The sequence below is a fragment of the Microtus ochrogaster genome, chromosome 2, assembly GCF_000317375.1.
Source record: "Microtus ochrogaster isolate Prairie Vole_2 chromosome 2, MicOch1.0, whole genome shotgun sequence".
In the NCBI taxonomy this organism is placed as follows: domain Eukaryota; kingdom Metazoa; phylum Chordata; class Mammalia; order Rodentia; family Cricetidae; genus Microtus; species Microtus ochrogaster.
The window spans coordinates 54,537,489-54,549,167 of record NC_022010.1 but is presented as its reverse complement, the minus strand read 5'-3'; the positions used below and the strand labels follow the sequence as shown (position 1 = coordinate 54,549,167).

General features: G+C 44.5%; 1 protein-coding gene across 1 annotated transcript in view; it reads right to left on the bottom strand.

Moving 5' to 3' along the window:
• Drd3 (dopamine receptor D3) overlaps positions 1–11,679 on the bottom strand; it is a 64,123-nt gene that overhangs the window by 28,080 nt on the left and 24,364 nt on the right. The window contains exons 3-5 of the mRNA XM_026787577.1: positions 3,340–3,452; positions 1,779–1,849; positions 1,347–1,451 (exon numbers count right to left, since the gene is read on the bottom strand). Coding sequence (XP_026643378.1) covers positions 1,347–1,451; positions 1,779–1,849; positions 3,340–3,452 — 289 coding nt within the window. The remainder of the gene's footprint in view (positions 1–1,346; positions 1,452–1,778; positions 1,850–3,339; positions 3,453–11,679) is intronic.

The window sequence follows — 11,679 nt, the reverse complement described above, 5'->3', positions numbered from 1 at the left end:
GAGCAATCCAGGAGTGGGCCAGTAGCAGCATCCTCCCTAGCTCTGCTTCAGATCCTGCCCCAGATTCCTGCCCCGTTTGAGTTCTTGCTCTGACTTCTCTCAGTGATGAACTGCTACCTGGAAGTATAAGGTGAAATAAACCCCTTTCTCTCCAAGCAGTTTTTGGTTGTGATGTTTTATTGTAAGGATAGAAACACCAACTAAGCCAGTAGGCAATCTTCATGGCAAAGGTGTGCCAAAATTCTTGACTCTGAGCTGCTGAGAATTTAACCAATGAATTTAAGAAGAAGGGGACTCTTTCAATTTTGTGTCTTCTTAATTTCCCCTGTCTTTCTATCTTGTCTTACTAAGGCAAACCCATTATTCGTATACAATTTAATATGTTTTGGTATACTTTAAATGGATTAATTGTATACCATGTGAGTTATTTTTCCACAGAACTGTTAAAAAATAAAGTGGTAAGAGTTTTTATAGTATTTTTTTAGCTCTAACATACAAGTCTATTGCATAATTTCTGGACATTTAGTTCATGTTGTAGAGACATCAAAGTGTGGGTTTGCCTAAGTATTATCTTTAGCAGCCCAGCCTGAACACTTATACTGGGACTAGGTCTTTACTACCTCTGGTTTTCCCTACCATGCCAATTACAGAGCTTGGATCAAGAATACTAAGCCGAACTCCATGGTCCCTGGCTTCAGGCAGCCAATGTTGCTCCCACAAATAAAACACCTTTACTATGTAGGCCGGGGTGCCCTCAGACTCACAGAAATCTGCTTCCCTCTGCCTCCCAAGTGCTGGGATTAAAGGCATGTACCACTAGGCCTGCCTCAACGTTGTTTTTCTTAGTGGTCATGTTGTCAAACTACCCTCTAAAGATGTATGTCTGCATCCTTAGATCAGTGTTGCTTTAGTCAGAGAAGTAGTGGTTAGTGCAGGGACCCATTCCTGAGTAAAGTGTTGAAAACTAATGGCTATGAGTCCTCGGCTGTGGGTGCGACATCTATATCAAACCCCCTTCCCTACCTCAAGGCCCAAAGAACACTGGAGAAGAGGAGGCAGAAAGAATGTAGGGGCTGGAGGACTGGAGGAGGGCTGGGAAATGCTCTCCTCTAGGCCCGGTGTAGCTGCTGCTCACAGAGACGCACATATCAGTTACCCCCAGAAGATTCGCAGACAATCAAGTCAGTTAATGGAGGAAGAAGGGCCTTGGAGGTCCCATGCCCTCTTCTGGCCTGCTGGGGCACTTCATGAACATGCCACACAGCTAGCTACACATGCAGGCAAAGCCACAATCACAGAAAAGTCACCTTGAAAAAATTAAGAAAGCAAAAGTGGATGTGGATTACTTGAGAGTGGGGGTGGCCATGTTGAATCCTTGTATAGATCAAAGAGACGCTCAGAGCTCTCCTTCTGGTGCGTTCTCCAGAGGGTTTGAAGGGCCAGGCAGAGAGCTGCGAAAGATCGGTGAGAGGTCAGAGGTCACGGGAACCTCAGGTAAGCAAGGGCGACAAGGAAGGACAAACAGAGGCCAATTAGAAAAAAAAAAGTCATGAAAATAGAGTTGGTAAGTGTACATTGGTTGAGAGCCGTAGGTAGACGAGATACAGGTCAAAAAAAATCCAAGATTTAAGGATAGAGATGGCACCAGTGAGAGATTATTAGTGAAGACAATTTGCTGTTTAGAATTAAGGGAGGGGTACAGCTGGAAACCTGGTGAGGTTCACAACTAAACTTAGGGTGGCTCATTTGGAGTCGTGTAGACGGGAGTTCAAACTGACATGGCCACATTCGAGCTGTAGGACTCTCTAACAGATTATCTGGTATGCGGATGTGAAGGTAGTAATAGCACCTTGGAGTTGGGAAGATGAAATGAGTTAATAAATAGCCATTTAGCTCAAAATGGTAATTCTCGCAAAGGGCAGTCTAAACGACCCTTACGCTATCTGTATAGCCAGGCTCTCCCCGAAGCTCCTACAACCAGGACCAGAGGTAGCTAATAGCCCAAATACCCTCTACGCCGTCTGTATGACTGAGACCAGGCCAGACGCTTAATCTAGTACAGTTTATCTCCAGAATCCATCTTCTTGGAAGAAAGGACATGTGCCCTGGGTTGAGTTTTGATATAATTATGCTTCCTTATGCACTGGGGATTGTGTGTGTGTGTGTGTGCGCATGTGTGTGCATGTGTGTGTGTGCGCACGCCTGAGGAAGCCAGAAGAGGGCATGAGACTTCCCTGAACCTGGAGTGTGATCTGCCCAATGTGAGTGCTGGGAACTGAACTCCTGTCCTTTGAAAGGGCAGGAGTGCTCTTAGCAACTGAGCCATCTCTCTAGTCTCAACTTGCTCTTTTTAAAAACTCTATAAGGGACATGTGCAGATCACATGGCTTCTAAAGTTGCCTTTTTTTCATCCCTTCTTCTCTCTCTTCTGGGAAATACAGCCATGCTTGACTCTCTTACCTTTTTCTTTCCCCTGTCACTCTCCTTTCCAAAACCAACCAACCAACCAACCAACCAACCAACCAACAACCAACCAACCAACAACCAACCAACCAACCAACCAACCAACCAACCAACAAACCAACCAACAAACCAACCAACAACCAACCAACCAACCAACCAACCAACAAACCAACCAACCAACCAACCAACCAACCAACCAACCAACCAACCAAACAACCAACCAACCAACCAACCCATCAATAGACTGAGGTAGGCAGGGATAGCATAATGAAAACCAAAAAGAAAGAGGCCAGATACTTAGTAGCTAGAGGTTGGTGCAGGAGAGCATGAAAGTCTGCAAACAGTGTAGAACGAGATGCGTCATGACTGCCCAAGACCAGCATAGCCAACTGAGATGGCTTCACTTTGCTTTGCCATGATGCTATCTCCGCATCATTACCTTCACAAAGTCTCCACTTCCCATCATGCATCTGATACCATAGCACATCCCAAAGCCCACACAAGAACAGAAAAGGGGAAAGAAACCAATTTGGAATAAATCTTGTTTCTCAACTTTGACTCAATAATAACTCCCCCCACCCCGACTTGAGAGTTTTCCCATAAGATGCTATCCTAGACCTCAGGCAGGCAGCATTATTCTCTTGAGGAGTCCACAATGGTAGAGTAACAAGCCCAATAAACCTTATAGGGAAATTATTTCCTGTCATGTCTTTTTCCTTCCCATGTGCAAACCATATTTTAAAAGAAAAAACAAAGAAAGAAAACGCGTCAGTGGCAAGTTCCTTTGAAAGTGACACCAATATCTCAAATGAGTACCTTCTGTACCACTTTATGGCCCCATGTCTCCTAAGCCTGGAAGGGGACTCCCAGCCTTACCTGTCTATGCTGATGGCACAGAGGTTCAGGATGCTGGCTGTACACATCATGACATCCAGGGTGACAAAAACATCACAGCAAATGCGGCTGAAGTTCCAGACTCCACCTGTCACCTGGCCATTAGAGACAAGAAGGATGTTAGTGTTTTCCCCAGGAAGGAACAATAACCCAGTCAACTCTCTTGCCTTCCCTAAGATGCTCATCATAGATGCCAATGCACCTTCCTGGCTCCCCACGGTGGGTGCCATCAGTACCAGAGGGCTAACAGGCACAGAGGGTATGCCAGGATGTCTGGGGTTGATTGATAAGGAAGGGACAGAGCGCTAGAGCTACGAGAGATCTTCAAGATTAATTAGTGCAGGGATTCTCAGAGTGGTTCACAGTGGGATATTCGTTAAAGACATACATTTTTGAATACCCCCCTAGACCTAGTGATTCAGAGTCTCCGGAGAGGAGCTCATGAACATTCATCTTAGAATAAGCACATCCCAGTTGTACCAAGGTTTTGGCAGTCAAACTTGAGGTTCAACCTCAGGGGTGCTCCTGGAGTTAAGTGGTGTGCGCATAGATACATCTCATCCCATAGATGCACAGCTGTTAGTAACAGAGTTTGGGTGGCTGCCCAATGCGAGTCTTGTGCCAAAACTGCCTCTCTGAAGCCCTCTGCCCAGCAGAGAGCTCACCATGTGCTAAGAAAATAAGCTAAGAACACATTTTACATAAACATGACTCCAAAGCAAAATTTTCTGTGACTTCAGACTGTAAAGCTTGGAAACATTGTAAGACATCTATGAGAACAAAACTAATCCGTGTGACTGCCTTTGACCTCCCCCCCCCCAACACTTTGTCCCAACCTCTAAGAGGTGGGAGAAGGCTGGACCCAGAGGATCCCTCAGCTAGGTGATGCTAGCTGTGACCTGATGCCTCTGCGCATGGAATCAACCTCCAGAGCTTCCCGTGAGTAACAGAAAGCATCCGGATTAAGGCGAATTATATGGTAACATATTTATATTTTATTTTTGCATGTTTATATAACCCAACTTAGTAAGCAAGATGCATCAGGGACAATGCAGCTTTTTGAATAGCTATACACCGCTACTTACAGGCTCTAAGGTGTGTGGGCTGTCATTCTGGGGGATCACGGCTCCCAGTGAGAGTTTGTGTCACTGGTTGCTGCATTTTTGGTGTCTTTTCTAAGCAGCCATGATTGCCATCATGAGCTCTAAGAGACGGGACAGAGACAAACAGACCGCAGAGGCTGGCCAATATGAGTGAAGGAGGAACTGCCCTCTGTCTGGTTCCCGTCTGAGACCCGGGTTGGGTGAGACTTCCTGTGTCGGGTCCCTAAAGTCCTGAAGGCTCCATCCTCCTTCTCTAATACCTTCTGGAGTTTTTTTCCCTCTCAGTCTCCCATTTAATCTCTGTTTGGTCATCTTCAGGCTATTTTGAGAAGCGCTGGCCAAAGATGCTTTGTTTAAAAGCAACCAGGAAAAGTTCAACCAAGTGAAGTAATCATATTTGTTCACTTGGTTCTTGATTTACTTCCCCTCAGCTAGATCACTTGGCTCTGTATAAATAAAGGCCCAGCATAAATTTATAGGGATGCTGAGAATGAACATCTTCCCAGAAGGAGAGTTTGTGGATTCTTATCTACAGAGTCACCACACAGTGACTCCAGAGAGCCAGCAGGGAAAGATGATTTTGATCACATAGGATGATTGCATGGTATGAAAGCTCTCCCTACCCCAAACTGACTGAATTTTGTGTTCCTGATTTCTTTTCCTTCCTTCCTTCCTTCCTTCCTTCCTTCCTTCCTTCCTTCCTTCCTTCCTTCCTTCCTTCCTTTCTTCCTTCCTTCCTTCCTTTCTTTTTTGTGTTTTTTTTGAGACAGGGTTTCTCTATAGCTTTGGTGCCTGCCCTGAAACTAGCTCTTGTAGACTAGGCTGGCCTTGAACTCACAGAGATCTGCCCGTCTCTGCTCCCTGAGTGCTGGGATTAAAGGTGTGTGCCACTACCACCCGGCTTGTGTTACTAATTTTATTCTACATATGTCTACTGAGCAACTGGAGTTGTGACTTGGGGAAAACCTACTTTTTTTCCCCTTATAACTGAGTGAGTGTGTCTGCATCTTGTGGGAAGTTTAAAGGAGACAGAAAAGTTGGGACTGCAGTCAGCCTGAGTGTTTTCTGGTGGTTCATTCACTCATTCATTCATTCATTTTTCCATCCATATATTTGCCAAACAAGGACTTGTGAGGCTGTAACAGTCCACAGAAGGAAGGCATAGGATGCTTGTTTAAAGGTTTTGTAAAATGTACTACAGGGTGTATCCTTGAAGACTTACGTGATAACTGGAGAAAAAAAGGCATTCCTCATTACTATTATTATTTATTACTTATCGTTATACGTGTATGTATGTGTGTCTGATGTATATGGGCACGCATGCCATGGCATGAGTGTGGAAGTCAGAAGAAAGCTGAGGGGAGTCAGTTTCTCTCTTTTCCTTTTCGTGTGGGTTCCATGGATTGAACTCAGGCTTGTGGGGCAAACGCCTTTACCTGGAAAGTCATCTCACCATGCCTGGACAAGGCGTTCTTGAACACACTAACTAGAGATCGGTATGAATGCCTGGTACAATTACTACAAACTAACACTTATTGAGGATTTCTCCTACCATTATCACCTACCCACATGACCCATTCTAGGAGTTTCTACAACTTTGAAATTTCAGATTTCAAAAACGGATTTATTTTTCTGTATGTCCTAGTGCAGCTTTTTGAGGCATGTATAATTTGAAAGGAGATTAAACGACTGTTACTTAACCAACTCGATAATGGCAGAGACATTTACTTGCTTGCTGCTGCTCTGGGGCTCCTGGAGCAGGTTAGGCATGCAGATACCTCTGTCAAGATTGAGTGCTCTCCGACGTACTAAAAGCCATTTATTGAATGCTTCCTAAGTGCCCGGTGTCCTGCAAAGCCCTTTGCAGACATGGCCTCTTAGTGCTGATTATAATCCCCTGGGGGAAAGACTGTGAAGCTGAAGATTATCTGCAGAGGACCTATTTGTCTTAAAGACCCCACAAACTCCCTTGCCTCTACTCTGCTGCTTGACCTTGGTGGAGTAGAAGATTGGGATTTTTGAGGGATGGAGAGTTATCCAGGCTTAGTGCCTGTAGAAAAGTACCCATTTATTTTTAAAAAATATTTATTTCGGGGACTGGGGAGAAGGCTCAGTGGTTAAGAGCACTGCCTTAAAGGTCTGGAGTTCAATTCCCAGCAACTACATGGTGGCTCACAGCCATCTAGAATGAGATCTGGTGCCCTCTTCTGGCCTGCAGGCATACATGCAGGCAGAACACTGACTAAATCTAGTCAGGCAGTGGTACAGGCCTTTAATTCCAGCACTTGAGAGGCAGAGGCAGATGGGTTTTTGTGAGTTCAAGGCCAGCCTGGTGTACAAGAGCTAGTTCCAGGATAGCTACAGAGAAATCTTGTCTCAAAAAAAAATTATATCAAGTGTTTGTCTGCTTGTCTATATGTGCACTACATTTGTGTGATGCCCATGAAGGCCAAAAGAGGGCATTGGATCCTCTGGAATTGTAGTTACAGATGTTTGTGAACCACTGATGGTGCTGAGAACTGAACCTGGATCCTCTGGGAGAGCATCCAGTGCTTTTAACTGCTGAGCCATCTCTCTATAAACACATTCTCTTGTTTTTACTAAGACTGTTGGATAAACCTCTTGGAATGTATTGCTAAAGTCAGCAACCTCCAACTCTAGAGCTAAAAATGTTTTCTTAAACTATAGAAAAGGGCTTCTACCTCCCTAGCTCACTTAACTTTCTGTCCCAACCAAAGTTATCTCTCCCATGTATTGTTTTGACTTTCTCTCCTCTCTGGCTATTAAAGTTCATGCCACTTTTTCCACGGCACAAATCAAATTCAAGTTCTGAGGACAGGGTCACTCACACTTGCCTCAGGATAAAGGACTCTTACTATTTTCTTTAAAGCAGAATTGTTATTTTTGCATTGATGGGACCATTAATAACTTTGTTATGCAGGAAGCCATCTTAGAGAGGTCAAGCCAATTGTCTCAGGTCACATGGTTGGTAGAGGCAGACTGGACACTGGATGCGGACAAGGTAGTGCTGCTGTAGAGAATCACACAGGAGGAGCAGCTTGTGGGATGGAGCGAGTGGACACAAAGGAAAAGAGAATCAGGTGGGGTTTTGGTCTGGGGAGCAGGCACCTTTCTGACTGCCCCTATCCCAGGTCTGCAAAACAGCAATGGAAAAGATCCCCCCCCCGGGTGGGGCATGGGGCTGCTGTATAGGGTCCTGGGTGGAAGGACACAGTGCCTTCTTGTTGAACCCACAAGTTAGTACCCCTGGAATGTTTCCCTTTTCTAGAACCTGCTATTAGAAATCCCATTCTGTCCTTGATCTCAGCCGAGTGCCAAGAAGAAAACAACCTGATTAGCTGATTGAAGTGATTCCCACTAAGGTGCCATCACTTAACTTTTCTGGGAGCTCGCTCATTAAAATAAATCGGTAGCTGGTAGACACACACACACACGTGTGTGTGTGTGTGTGTGTGTGTGTGTGTGTGTATATAAAGTATGTGTGTGTGTATATATCACATGTGAATGTTTATACTACAGTCTCCCACACTATGTAAATAACAGTAAAGGATGCAAATCTAAGGTGCTAAAACCATTCTAAGTAACCAGCTCACATTATTTCAGGACAACTCAGTCAGGCAACTATGATGCCCAATTTGTAGGTAAATGGAGACTTGGGGCAGGGGAGGGGTTATTTACTGAAGAACACGCAGCTAGCAAAAAGAGCTAGACCTTTAACCTCTTCCTCTCAACTGTGATGACTCCTGTCCTCAAAGACTCTCATCTTGACACCACAGTTCCCAGAAGCACACGGTTCAGGTCCACCCTGCTAGCACTGGACGGAGGAGTTTTGACCATTGTTCATCCATTTACCCAGAAGGCCACTGTTTGATGTGGCCCGGAGGGGTGTGTTGAGATGAATTCAACACGGTTTTTGTCGTGTCCCGTGTCGTACCACCCCCCCCCCTCCCCGTCTCTGCCTATAGTGCCTGCCTGAGTTGGGAGAGGAATGTGTAAATGGGTGGGGGGGGGGGGAGATGGAGGACCTAAACCGGAAGTCCTAGGGAAGAACTGATACCGAGTGATAAGTGCTGACAGAGGGATAAATACAAAGTGCTGAGAGATCATAAAAGGCGAAGTAATTTTGAAATTAAGGCAGACTTTTAAAAAATCTGATTGATTTAAGGCTCTTTAGAGATATGTTTTTCACCTAAATTCTGATGAACAACTCACTTCAGAATCGCAGGCAGCCAGGTGGTGTTGCTCTCACTTGCTAATGAACATGGCTAATTCCCTGTAGCAATGTTGGGGGGGGGTGGGGGGTGGGGAATCAAGACAGTGTCTTCAGGTATGAAGTTGGCTATTGATTTCCAGCCGACACAGCCCAAGGCAGCATTTCCCAAACTTACTGATTATAAGTGGCAGTCCCCAAATCACCTAGGGCTCTTGCTAAGCAAATAACCCACAGACCCCACTCCAAATAAGAAGTCCTTCAAATGATTCTTACAGTTTTGGGGCAAAATATTATCTTCAGAAACCACTGTCTTACAAACATGAGTTTTTGAGACAGGATTTCCCTGGCTTTCTTGCTTCACCCTTCCTAATCTGGGATTACAGGTGTGTGCCACGGTTTATCCCTTTATTTTTGGTGGTGCTGGGGAACAAGCTCAGGTCCTCGTGCATCCAGACAAGTACTGAAGTACTGAATCACAGCCTTAGTTTTCTTTAAGCATTCTTTGTTTGTTTGTTTTCTGAAATATGGTCTCACTCTTCTTTGTTTGTTTCTAGCCCAGATTCTTCCTCCCCCCCCCCCAAAGCTAGTAAAATCTGTGTCTCCTAGGAGATGACAGGTTTAAACTTAACTCATTATGATACAGGGATTCAGGTCAACTCCTAAAACAAAAACTCTAAAGCCTCCTCTCCAGCCAGTCGATAGAACTGGAAGAGAGTTTTGTGGTTCCCCAATGACAAAGATTACACCCTCGTTAGCATGGAAGTTACGGAAAATAGATATCATCCTTTAGCTCTTCAAAGAGTTTGGGGGCCAAAGCTCTGAGGATGGAGAGAAGCGAGGTTGGAAAATGGGAAGTTCCAGAGGCAAACGGAAGACTGGAAATACCTCCAATTGTGTTGTACACATAACAAAACTGTACATTTTTAAAGCCCTGCCATCCCCAATTGCCAGAGATGCTGGGGGTTGTGTAAATATGCTACCCAGGATAGAGACGCTCTTTGGCCCGGGCCTTTGAGCCTCAGACCTTTCCTGGTCGCTTGGCCCACCCCCATTCTGAGGAGTATTTTTCTTTTTCTCAATAAAAAGTCTCTATTTCTATCAATACTCATATGTCCCTGGTCCAATTGTTTCAGGACACAAGATTCTGGGAGTCTTAGTGAGTACACTCTGGATTTGATCCATGCCGATCACCTGAGAACAACCAAGTTCTCTGAGATTTATGTTTTGATATGTACTGGTTTTTGGTTCTGATTTTTTAAATAAAAGTAGGTGTATTTGTCTAATGGCCATCTGGCATGCTAAAGCAAGGAAGCGGATACTTAGGCTTTTAAGAACTAAGGCCGGTAGGTGAAGAAAACAGTTTGGGTTTTAAAAAGTACCAAGGTTATGCAATTTACTGAACACTTGACACTGTCTTACTGTGTATTCCTGGCTGGCCTGGAACTACATAGACCAAGCTGGGCTCCAACTCACAGAGATCTGTCTGCCTATATTTCTTGAGTGCTGGCATGCACTACCACTCTAGGCTAAGACTATTTAATGACTGTTAAAGGGAAAAGAAATAGTTTTACCAATTTTACATGAGAAAAAAAACCCCTCCTCATCTTTTGAAGCCATAGTTCAGGATGAAATAAATAGACATATCATAGGATCCCTCATTTACTGATAGTGAAAACCAATTCAATTTCTTATATACTCAAATCCAAATTAGAACTACCTGCCTCACAATGAGAGTTTACTGCTATTACTTAGTCCAAGTTTTGGATGTTGTACAAGGTTACAAGTCAGGTCTGTTATAATTCTTGTGTTTCTTTTCCTCAAAAAATGAAGTCAAATACTTTAATAAACTTTATTCAAAATAGTCCTGACCATTCTACCTCTGGTTGGTCTTTTGAGACAGGATCTTACTATGTAATCTTGGTTGTCCTGGAACTCACTATGTTGACCAACCAGGTTGGTCTTGAACACAGATCTGCCAGCCTCTGCTTCCTGAGTGCTGGGACTAATGGCGTAAGTCACCTTGCTTGGCTCTTTAGGCAATCAGTTTGGGTCAGAATGTTTTTAAATGCACAAAGGGTAAAGATACAAGGGATTACAAATAACAACTTAGTACTTCAAGACGTCAGCAGGAACCAGGATGCAGCAGTTTGGATGTAAGTATCTGTGGTTTCTACAGGCGACAGTAGCTCTCTGCTAAGGGCCGAGGCCGATATACACAAATGAAGGAAAATGCTCAACGCCGGCTTAATGAAAATGAGTAATTTTATTTTCATTTGTGTTGATGGAATCTCCAGGTATCAGCACACACAACTTATTAAAATGTAACTGACTGTCCACCCTGTGAGACAAGGGAGTCCATGTGGGGCTGTTACCCTTTTGCCAGAAAAGATCCAATTAAACTACGTCACGGCTAAACCTACATTATCGTCTCAATTTTAGCACATTCTTTGCTGTGAAGTGTAAGACTGCCACAGATGCCGGGGGAGAGAAATTTGGTTCGTTCTGTCCCTGGATGGTCAAACTGTAAATCAATCCATCTTCCTTCAACAATTTCTGTTTTCCTATTTCCTTTGGAACAGAGGGAACGGACAGCGGTGAGTTGCGGACTGAATGTCTGGTAAGTTTTGGGTTCGGTCATTAAGAAAAAAAAAACTTGCTGCTCACCCCACACAGCTGTGTTGCACGAGTTCTAATTGGCCTTATTAATGAAGACCTGGAGCCAGATATCAGAGGGAGAAAGGAGCAAGCTGCAGCCAACTTTTACCTTGCTCACTCCTTAGCCGGCCGAACTACTGTCTCCTCCCATCTTGTATTCCTCTCCAGGCTCAACCACGTCACTTCCTGTCTGTACAGCCCTCTAGATCTCTATGTTGAACAAGTGGTTAGCTCCGCCTTCTTATCTTCAAACTAGCTTTATTAATTAGAGCACAAACAAGGCGTCGCCACACAGCTGGCATGTGGAGGACTTTCAACTGCTGGGCCCTT